Source organism: Mandrillus leucophaeus, unplaced genomic scaffold (assembly GCF_000951045.1).
Source record: "Mandrillus leucophaeus isolate KB7577 unplaced genomic scaffold, Mleu.le_1.0 Scaffold84, whole genome shotgun sequence".
In the NCBI taxonomy this organism is placed as follows: Eukaryota; Metazoa; Chordata; class Mammalia; order Primates; family Cercopithecidae; genus Mandrillus; species Mandrillus leucophaeus.
The window spans coordinates 406,122-417,965 of record NW_012109141.1 but is presented as its reverse complement, the minus strand read 5'-3'; the positions used below and the strand labels follow the sequence as shown (position 1 = coordinate 417,965).

At 38.3% G+C, this 11,844-nt stretch overlaps 1 protein-coding gene across 6 annotated transcripts in view; it reads left to right on the top strand.

The window, feature by feature from the left end:
• CTNNA2 (catenin (cadherin-associated protein), alpha 2) overlaps nt 1–11,844 on the top strand; it is a 1,228,212-nt gene that overhangs the window by 955,615 nt on the left and 260,753 nt on the right. For all 6 annotated transcript variants that reach the window (XM_011968327.1, XM_011968326.1, XM_011968331.1 and 3 more), the window contains one exon: nt 6,082–6,162. In XM_011968327.1, the coding sequence (XP_011823717.1) occupies nt 6,082–6,162 (81 nt within the window). The remainder of the gene's footprint in view (nt 1–6,081; nt 6,163–11,844) is intronic.

Here is an 11,844-nt window from a genome sequence, read left to right as displayed (position 1 = left end):
GCCTGTAGTCCCAGCTACTCGGGAGGCTGAGGCAGGAGAATGGTGTGAACCCAGGAGGCGGAACTTGCACAGAGCAAAGATTGCAACACTGCACTTCAGCCTGGGCAATAGAGCAAGACTCCGTCTCAAAAGAAAAAAAAAAAAGAAATGCTCCTATTCAGAGATTTATAAATTAATAATTTTTGTTTCTTTTTGTTTTATAAGTTAGGGAGTCAGTATCAGTTGTGTATTATTCAGCATGTTGACATAAATCCATTACAAACATCTTCAGAATTTCAGAAAGGGTGATGGGTATTCATATAGGGAGAGAGTGGGGTGGGGATCCTTGTCCAAAGTGGGCCAAAAGAGGGGCCTTTATTTTTGCAAAGGGGCGAAGAGCAGTGTTATTAAAAAGAAATTGTTGAAATAAAATATCATTCTTTTTCTAAAGATTAATTGTAAAAACAGAAATTTCTGTTAATGGCTTAATCCTTCTGTTTAAGGACAAACTGGAAATATAAAGGTCTTCAAGATAATATCTGATACTTTAGCAAACTGGACTTGAATTTAAAAACAGAGGATGGGAGAATAAAGGATCTCCTATTACAAATCCAAGTCAGGAAATTTATTCCCTTCACTCTCATCAATTCAAGCCATGGATCTACCCCAGATGTGTTTTGTAAAATAGTTCTCAAAGACTAAAACAAATAAAATTTAATAAACATGCATCTCCCTAGCACAACAGATGGCAACTAGGGAAGGTGCCCACAGCAATGTGGAGAGTACTCCTGCCTGGCTTCTTTTTTTAATAACGATATTTATTAAATGGCTATGTCTATTGCACACTCATTCTCTGCAGGTAAAGGTAAAGAAGAAAAGTGAGGAGCAGGTTCCAAAAAAGGCATATAAGATCTGTGGACAAAAAGCGGCAGAGGAAATACACCTCAAAGTGAGATTTTACTGGTAGCCTTTGAAGAGAAACACATGAAACTATAAAATCACAGAATCCTGAAATTTTAGAGAAGGGAGATTGTTTAGATATGGAATGGAAAAAGCCCTGGCTGGGAGTCTGGAGGTGCTGGTCAGATATTAATGAGCCAAGTGATCATAATCAGTCACTTCATATCTCTAGACCTTGCTCTCCTTATCTTTGAGGGGAATGAAGGGGCGGGCAAGGAAAGATAGCTAACATTAACTGAGTTAACTCTGCTGGTTAAGTATTGGCTAAACCCGTTACACAGCCTATGTCTTTTTATGCTCCTAATAATTATATAAAGCAAGCACTTAGCTATGTTTTAGAGATGAGAAAAACTTCAACTGCATGTCAATCCCCGGCCCTTTCTGCAGTGTTACGATTGTTTCCCTGTAACAGGGAAGTATAGTTACAGGTGCTTGATGGTTTTTCTGCTTCTCATATTTCACAATTTCATAACTCATCTCTGGTCCTTTCATTCTACAGATGATAAGTTTGGAGTCTAGAGATGTTGCCAGGTCACTTAGGTGGTTACTGGCAGAGAGTGGTTACAACTAATTGGCTTTCGTTACCTTTTGTTCAGCAAAAACAGGGAATAATTGGATGACTGACTTAACACCACACATTTTACTTTTATTATTAGGCTTTTATTATTAGGTGATGATGTCAATACTTAGATCTGCTTTCACTTCCGTTTGTTAAAGTATTTTTAATGTGTAGAGCCTGGAGGGTCAGGGATGGAGAGCTAGGTGAGGCTTCTGGTAGACTCCTAGGGAACCAGGATGTGCTCGTGATGATCAAATCCTTAGTTACGAGACAAAATATGTCCCAGGACCTACTATGTAAAAGACTGAACTGGAGATTCTGCCCCTCATTTCACCTCTTAGAAATATCTCAGACTAGCTGTATATTTAAAATGAACTGCCTCAAATATTCCTTCTTTAAAGGGAGAGAAATTTTTCTTTAGGGATACCAGTTTTTGGCAAGGTTTTTGTACATTATCTGCCTGGATGGAGAAAGCAGAAGGACAGGTGATCCAAAAATAGTTTCTATATACTGTCTAAATCAATTCTTTCATTTCTTTTCCACAGCAAAAATACTTTCCTAATTACACTGAATAGTCTTAATGTCTTTTATTGTTTCTAGCACAGTAACATTGTGATTGATTGTCCTGCTAACCTTGTAAAGAAGACAGAGCATATATTATGCTATCTATTGTGCTTATGACAAAACTCAGACTTTTTAAAAAAAATGGGGTAAATGCTTAGTTCAGGATCGTGGAGGCTACTAATAGGGAGCTGACACTAGGAAGCAAGTCTCTGCTTCTCTCTTCCTCCCTCCTCACTATCCCCCATTGCTCTCTCCCTTTCTCCTCTCCTCTTCCTCCCTCTCTGTCTCTGTGTCTCTGTCTCTTTTTCTCTCCCTCTTTTCCTCTCTCTGTCTCACTCTCAGTAGCTGGCTTCCTGTCCAGTTTAAACTGATGAATTTAAAATTATGGCCACATTTAGACATACAGAGCTGAGGAAAGTAGGACATAATGGCTTCCAAGTCCCCATTTGCTGTGCAAAGCTGAGCTACTATTGTTATTCCTGCACAAATACCTCATTTTTTAAAATTGGAGATAAGAAAGGGCCAGTGAATTGACTATCCCATCCAGTGGCCCAAAATTCCTAAATCCTAGTCCTTGTTTTAACATTCCCCAGCCTTCATGTATAGTGACAACAAATATGGCACCCAAGTCAACTGCATTTCTGAATTGTTTTCAGCCAAGGACTTTCAGTCTGGAGAAACCCAGGATCACAAATATTACACAAACAGCATCCGGACAAAAGTGAAATGGAATGACTAACGTTACCAGAGATTTTCTGGGCTTGTAGATCAAAATAAAGTTAATAGTAATCACACTATAAAAAAAGTTCTTATAAAAATAATTTATCTCTGTAGCTAATCAAACTGATCTCTTCACATCATGGAGAAAAAGCTGGTTTGTTTCACTCACTGCCTTCCCAGAACCATCTTGCCTTCTTGCCTACATGACTTTCTTTTTGCCAGTCAAAGTGCCTCTCTCTTTCCTATTCTAATCTTACACAAGGCTTAAGGTCGAGTGAATTTTCTCTTTCCTCTGTGAGATTTCTTGACTTCCCAAATGCAACATCTTCTCCTTCTTCTGAGCAACTCAGTTGTTGAACATGCTAATATCTCTGCACAGTTTTTGGTATTGTTAGTCTTGTGTACTGGTCTATTCCCCTGTACCAGGAGCTCTTTGATGGTGAAAATCGTGGCTATCACTTTTCATGTGTTCCCCGCAGTGACCAACAGGATACCTCACATCTAAGGGATATGTGTTTTACAGTTCCAGAATATTGATGCCAGAAGGGATACAGATCCCACATGTTGCCCATCTGCTCACAGAATGGGGCAACCAAGCCTCCCACATGTGTCTGTAACAACCGCAATTACAATCTTGAACATGGCTCTTTCCCCTGGGGGTAGGATTGTCAGATTTAGCACATAAAAAGACAGGATGCCCAGTTAATGTGAATTTTAGGTAAACAATAATTTTTGAAGAATAAATATATCCCCCCATTGTTTTTTAAGTTTAAAAGTTTAAAATGTCATTTAAAAGTTTAAAATGCTGCATTTGCATGACTCACCTTGTTCGCCCTACCCTAATCCTAGCCCTATTGGATTCTGTCTTTATTTCAATTTTTGATATTTTATTTTCAACATGGATTTCTTTGCATTAGTTTTGATTTTAAAAATATTACATTAGGTCAGGCGTGGTGGCTCATGCCTGTAATCCCAGCACTTAGGGAGGCTGAGGCAGGTGGATCACAAGGTCAGGAGTTTGAGACCAGCCTGGTCAATATGGTGAAACCCCATCTCTACTAAAAATACAAAAAAATTAGCCAGACATGATGGCACGTGCCTGTAATTCCAGCTACTTGGGAGGCTGAGGCAGGAGAATTGCTTGAACCCGGGAAGCAGAGGTTGCAGTGAGCCGAGATTGCGCCACTGCACTCCAGCCTGGGTGACAGAGCAAGACTCTGTCTAAAGAAAAAAAAAAAGTATATATTACATTAAAATATTATTTGTCTTGATGACTGAGTTCCTTGGTGCCACCTTAAATTTTACATCTAAATTATACTCCCTCTCTCCCTCTTCACTCTCTTCACACCAGTCCCAGGCCCATTTGATCCTCATTCTTCTTATCTGAAAAATGGTTACATAGATATGGCACTGGCAGGATGGAATAAGCCCAGAGTCTGCCATTTACATGCACTCAGTAATTATTTTGTGTATCTAAAGTGGCTCCATTTTTTTCTTTTTACTTTGAAAAGTTTAGTAATCAACCCTCCATCTGTTGTAACCACATTTTAAACTAAACTCATAACTTAACTTTCGAAAGTAAGTTTTTCTTATTCTAATAAATGAAAAGGCCATAGGAAATTATGATTTTCAGAATGATCATGGTCCAGAGCTCCACAAAGGTGCCCTGTATTTTGATGGCCGACAACCTATTTGCAAGGAGAGAACCAAACAGAAAAGGAATAGCCTTTGACTGTTGAATTTGTGGCAGATCTGAACTTGGAGAGGCAGAGCATTGAAATTACACTCACTGCACAACCACATTCCCTTGAAAGATAGAGCAGCATGTTTTTCTCCTCCATATACTTTTGTTTTCTTGGAGCTATTTGCAGGCTGATATTTCAAAGTTGTAAAATGTTAGCCACTGTATTTTAAGCTCTTTCTACTTACAAACCTTAGTGTCTACATCTGAAAGTGAATGTATGAGTTTAGGGAGTGGGAAAGGATGATGGGGAATTGTAAGATTTTAGAAGACTAAAAATATATGCACATATGTCTTGGTTTGGGCTTTTTAATGAAAACCCTATAGGACTGTGTATCAGACATTTGTTCAGAAAAAATAGTTAATTAAGCAAGTGGCAGAGAAGAGTGACTACTTTAAACCCAGCTATGGAAAGCTGGTATGTATGTATCAGCTTTATGTGTCCTGGATTTTGTCATGGAAACAGAACATTTAGAAACCTGTTGGATGGTAATTCTTATGCATTGCCAATTCATGTTATCCTATTAGGCACAACTTAAGATCTGGGATCTCATTTTCCTCATATCAGCAAATTACTACAGAGACCTACATGATTTTACAGAGACTGAGTAGGCCACAAGAATTGACTTGCCACTAGCATAATAAATAAATCAATCTGTAGTGTTTGACTAAAATTTAGATAATTTAATCGATTTGACAAGGTTTTTGAAAACATTTATCTTTTAAGGGGAAGATAATTGTCATCCATAAAGTCTATAGAGCTTTTCATCCATGGGAATCTTGTTGCTCTTTTAAAAAGACAATGGGGATTCTTTTTTGTTCAGTTTTAATTGTTTTTCTGTACCCACCAGAAAAAAGGAGAAAAAGCAAAGAAATAGGAAACTAGTGAAACTTTCAAGTGAATAATTTATTAAAGAACACTTTTTTTTTTCTCTACCTCTGCCTGTTATAGTCATAAGGGAAATTTTCCTCATGACCTCAAGCTGTGGGTTGCTTATTATCATTTTTAGCATTTCACTACATGACAGAGCAGAGATTAGCAATACTGTATTTTCTAGTAAAGCATCTCTTTTGAATTTGATACAGAAGTTGCAGTATGGCTTAAAAAATATTGGTATAAAATTCTGAATTTTGGTGATTTACTTAAAATCCTTTTCGATTTAGTTTTTATTATCTCAGTTATCTTCTATTCAGAAATGTGCCTACACAATATAGACACACAAAGCATTTTTATTTGAAGGCAAAACCAAAACATCCTTGTTATATTTACTTAACTGCTAAGCATCTGGAGGAGGGATGAAAACACAGATTTGTGTGGAGCTGAATATGGACATATGTGTAACCATCCTGACAATGTATTGGTTTTTATCGATTTTAATTATTATTTCGGGAAAAATCAACTTTAGAGACCAAATCATGTTATAGTTATATATTAAAAATAATCTTTTTAAAAATTGTTTGAATTTAACATCTCATGTTTTCCTGATTTTTTTTTTTACTTTTAGTATCTCTAACATTGAATATGCTAAACCAGAAATTATTTCTCTTTTCTTAATAGACTGGAAGGAAAGAAAAAGGAGATCCTCTCAACATTGCGATTGATAAGATGACTAAGAAAACAAGAGATCTAAGGAGACAGGTACTATTTTTTATTTTTACTTTAAGTCCATGATATTTAATAGTGGTTTCCAACAATATCCTTTTCCAGGGTGTCTTCTTGGAGATGATGATGAGGTTGTTATTCTTTATAACATCTACATAATCAAAAAGATCCCATTTTATCGGCAAGGTAGAGATTGCTGGACAGAGATGAGCCTGTTGCAAGCAAGGAAACAGTTACTGAGCAGGTGGCTTCTCACTGCCTAGATCCAGTCTGTCCCGGTGGAGACTGGATGAGTTCACTACTTCTACATCTGGTCTTTAGTTTTCCAAATCCAGGTATGCCAAGAGCCTGTGTCTGATCTTTGCTGATTCTTACTTATCAAACTCCCGGGAATTTAGTGATAAACCAGAATGCTAATGGTTAATGAGAAATACAACTCTTAATCTAATGGGTTAATTAAGGTCTCTTGGCCAGTGTATTCCCTTGGGAACATAAATCTAGGAGAAATTTTGCTTATCAGATGGTTGTTTGGGAAGCAGGGAATAAAATGCCTAATGACATCATTAGTTTGATGGGTCTGTTTTTCTTAATGGGGAGAAATCTCCAGTCAGGGCCCTTTTTTCTCCTTGAAAGTGTTGTATGAACACTGGTAAATGTTGCCTTAGAACCCTGATATTATATGTGGCCATGATGAACTCCTCTTTCTTTGGTAGTAGTATTTCTCTGAAAGAGATTCTACCACCCACTGAGTTATAATAAAACCCCCTCTTCTTGATTCCTGCCCAGGAGGGCAGAATCCTGTCTCCTGCTGTAGCTTTGGCTATGTCCATCTCATTCACTAATTGTTGATTGTGACAGCCAGCTAAAACCAACCACTGCCATGGCAGCACCTGCTGTATTTTCTACAGCTGAAACAATTGGTTTAGCATGGCCACATCCAGCATTTGCTCCTGCAGTGTGTTAAGTACAAACAAAATTAGCAAGAGGCCTGGGCAAGAATGGCCAAGTAGAAACTTGGAAATGATTTGAATGAGAGGAACCCACCACTTTTGACTGCTGGGGAGCTTCTTGGCTTTTATCCAGATGTCACCTGAAGGTGTAGACACACTTGATCTGGTGTCCTTCAGAGGATATCACAATTATTTCTGGAATATGAATATTCTAGCTCACCAGCTAACAAACCTTTTGGGGGAAACATTCCCTTTTACTTTACTTCAAATAAGGCAGAATACAACATTGTCCTTTTAGGTATTAGTAACTAACAGCAAACGAATATATGGCCAGGTTTCTATCTCTTTGCTGTCTTAGACCATCTCTACATGTCACCATTTAATATGAAATGATATGGGTGGCAGGAAGTGGAATGGAGGTTAGTTAAAAACACTGAATCAGATACCAGAGCCCTTGGTTTTAGTGTTAGCTCTGCCACTAAACTGGCAGTGTGACTGTTGATCTTTCATCTCTTGGTCTTACAAAAGTAAGGAGCCAAACTAGATCTGTAAACTCTTTTTTAAAAAAAGAAAAAAGCTATATAAGATTGTATGAGTCTAAGGGAAATTCTCATTCCTATGTCAGAGGTCCCAATGACTGATAATCACAGATTTTTAAAAGCAGTGGGAGGACATCTCCAGGTCTTGCCTTTGGCTAGATTGTCAACCAGGTAAAATTCATGAACTGGGTCCTCCCATCTTCCTGATCCCTTGGTCTCAGCAGTGATTACATTTTTTACATTCAAGAACAAGCCCGCTCAGCTCTTTTCAATCATGGACTACTCATAGCAGGATTATTATTATTATTACTATAAAGGAATGAAACAGTAATTTGTACTCTCATGTTACAATTCCTGGAAAGGGTTGACTCTTTTTAGCAGAGGACAGTGGTAAAATTTGAAGGTGAAAAATTATGGTGGAATTTTAAATGCTTAGGTGACAAGCTCCTTGGAGAGCTTCCTGTAAGATGGTAGTGGAAGGAGTGTGTCCTTCCCTGAAATTATTCCATGTATCTTATTTTTTTTCCTTACCTTTCTTCAAAATATAGAGGAATAAGGATAAAAAGGGAATTGTTTCATGGTATTAAGATCCCACAGTTATGGCACAATTTCACACCATATCCATGAATTTGGTTGAAACATCTTTCTCTTCTCCAATCTGCCTTTCTAAAATGACGATGGTCCCCATCTGTCAGTTTCATCCCTACCCATATGTTGAGATATTTTTGTCTTTCTTTTCATCTCCTCTGCCTCCCCATGTACACCTGTAGTGGCACAAAAGCTTCTGTGATCTAAATTGAAGCTACCTAGCACTTGAGCAGATGGAACATGCAATGACAAATTTGTTTGGCCCAGGTAGGTCATAAGCTTAGATTTGGGTAACTAGTAATTAGATTAACAAGGTGTTACCTGGGTCTCTAATAGCCCCTCCACAATAGTGGCTCAGAGAATGCTAATGGCTCAAACAAATGTATACTGCTGACATATTTTCTGTTCTTAATTACAGTCAAATGTATGCTAGAGCAGATTCTAAAAGAGAACACTCAGTGATCATGTCCACTTCCCTGTACACATGTAGAGATCAAATCTCATAGGGAAAAAAAGGTGAAATCAAAGATTTTAGTTTATTAAAAAATATTTTCAGTGACATTCATGATGTCCCACTCTTTCAGTCTCCTGCCTCCTCCTTATTGCCCTAAGTTTGGGCAGTGATTTTCAGAAGGGTGACCCTGGAGCCTTGAAAAGTTTTAGCCACCGAATTGAAAAGAAATAAAGTCAATCATGATCATTATTTTGGACTTTCCTAATGAAAGAAAGTGGAATTAGACTTGTAGATACTTAAAGAAATCAAGATTAATTTTGGTTTAAGTGGAATTTTCAGGTAAGTAGAACTCCTCTCTTGAAGCAACCTATCCCAAGGAACTGGGGCATTATAAATGGTGAAAATATCATTTAAAACTGATTAACATGAATCCATCTTACCAGTCAAACCCATGACAGGGGGCAGTGGTAGAGCAGAATCCTCCTAAGGAATATTTTCTTTAGAATGAAAAATGGGCCGGGCGAGGTGGCTCACGCCTGTAATCCCAGCACTTTGGGAGGCCGAGGTGGGTGGATCACGAGGTCAGCAGATCAAGAACATCCTGGCTAACACGGTGAAACCCTGTCTATACTAAAAATACAAAAAAATTAGCTGGGCATGGTGGCAGGCGCCTGTAGTCCCAGCTACTCGGGAGGCTGAGGCAGGAGAATGGCGTGAACCCGGAAGGCGGAGCTTACAGTGAGCTGAGATGGCGCCACTGTACTCCAGCCTGGGTGACAGATCGAGACTCCGTCTCAAAAAAAAAAAAAAAAAAAAAAAAAATCAAAAATGGATTTAGGGGATGCTAACTCCCAGCTTTAAGCATTGTGTTCTCATTTTAGAGCTGTGGGCACAGCAGACCCCGCGTCTGAGCTATTGTCACTGCTGTGATTCTGGAATCAGCCCAGTGTGGAAACAATAGCTCTTGGCTGATGCCCCTTCTGGGTGCCTAGTGGCCCACATGGTCCATCCATCCCCTGGAGAAGCCTCAGTCAGTGTCTGCCAGCTGCAACCCTATTCCCTTTTGCTCTGTGCCACCTGTGAACTATTCTAGGTATGATCTCTTAATTTTTCCTATAGTTACAGGGATGCTAGTTGATTCTGAATATTATTTTTGTATTTTTATTAGTCCCTGTTTTTTCCAAGTTGATAAATCAGCACCGAAACACTTCTCTCTGAGAAGCTAATAAATAATATCTATGATATTACAGTGTTGCTAAACTTAGCAACTCTTTCACTCCCAAAACAAATCACAGGCCTAATTCTTATTCCTTCACCCTTACTAGCCACCACAATGATTCCAGCAATGAGATTTAGTGAGTGTCACCCTGACAAAGGTCTCAATTCTATTATTACAATCAAAACATTTTTAACAACAAAAATTTATATATAGAATGCTTTAACATTAGGGTGAGTACTTAGAATAGTAATATAACAAGGCATTAAAAATCAATAAGCAAAACATGTTATTGGATGCAATGTTTAAAAGCTGATTCATTAATGTTGTGTCTCCAAGTAGTACTACAGAAAAATCTTCTAAGATTAATAAAAAACAATTACAACTAAAAAATTCCTTAGCTGTCTCCTTTTTGACCCAATTCCTTATGTACAAACTCTGGCTGAAGGTGAACAGTTACCATGGAGAGCTCGTAAAATTACTGTCCATAAAATGTAAACTAATTTATAACCCACTTGTATTAAGTCCTTGCAAGGTACCTGGAACTGTTCTAAGTTATCTCTCTGTACTGATCACATTTATTCCACACACTAGCTCTAAAAGATTGTCCCATGCTTATTTTACAGATGAGGATGTTAAGCCAAGTAATGTACCTGATATGGTTTGGCTGTTTCCACACCCAATTCTCATCTTGAATTGTAGCTCCCATAATTCCCATGTCATGGGAGGGACCTGGTAGGAGGTAATTGAATCATGGGGGCAGGTCTTTCCCATGCCATTCTTGTGATAGTGAATAAGTCTCACAAGACCTGATGGTTTTATAAAGGAGAGTTCCTCTGCACATGCTCTCTTGCCTGCCACCATGTATGATATGACTTTGCTCTTCCTCCACCTTCCTCCATGGTTGTGTGGTCTCCCCAACCTTGTGGAATTGTGACTCAATTAAGCCTATTTCCTTTATAAATTACCCAGTCTCAGGTATGTTTTTATTAGAAGCAGGAGAACAGATCAGTACAGCACCCATGGCCATATAGGGTGTGGACACATGGAAGTTGCAGCCAGGCAATCTGGCTATAGGGTCTTGTACTCATAAATTTTACTACATCCTGCCTCTCCATAGAATCAGCATATGCATGTGGGTCAACCATATACTAATGTACTCTGAGAAGTACATGTGGGGAAGAAGGAAGGTTCACATAAATATGTAGAGGTGCTTCGAGGTTTTGAGCAGCACCTCTACAACTCTAGGATTTGTAATTGGTGGGACGAATGCACTGTGAAAAGAAAGGAAAAAAAACAACTATGGTAAATGTCAAAAACATGTTTCTTGTTTGTGATATATCATCTCTTGGGTCTCCAGTTGTTATGGTTCATTGGATCCTCTTTTGAAAAAGTGCAATTATGTTTAGGTGTCTGGCCTCTCAAAACATGAATTATAGACTTCCTAGAATAATTGCAGAAAAAAGAGAATGTTAAGGCATTCTATTCTTTTTCTCACATCTGCTTATGATAGGGCCAATTATTTTTAAATTCATTGTAAAAAACATTTTTAAATCATTTATTTCTGGATTTGAATCTGTTTTTCTTCATAAGGATATGAGGCTGTCTACATGGCAACAAAATATATTACAGAATATTGAGTTCCTCCAAGTGTTAAGGTTTGTGTTCTGTAGACTGTACAGAACCCTACATATAAGAGCTAATAATCTCTGGAGTTTGGAGTCTAGGTCAGATTGTCAAGCTGCCGTGGAAACATGGAGATCAGAAAATGATCATGCAGCAAATGGGATTTGAAATACAAGAAACATGAACCCAGAGACAGCTAAATAGAAATGGGATCAGAGGCCAGGCGTTGTGGCTCATGCCTCTAATCCTAACACTTTGGGAGGTTGAGACAGGAGGATCTCTTGAAGTCAGGAGTTCAAGACCAGCCTGACCAACATGGTAAAACTCCGTCTCTACTAAAAATAC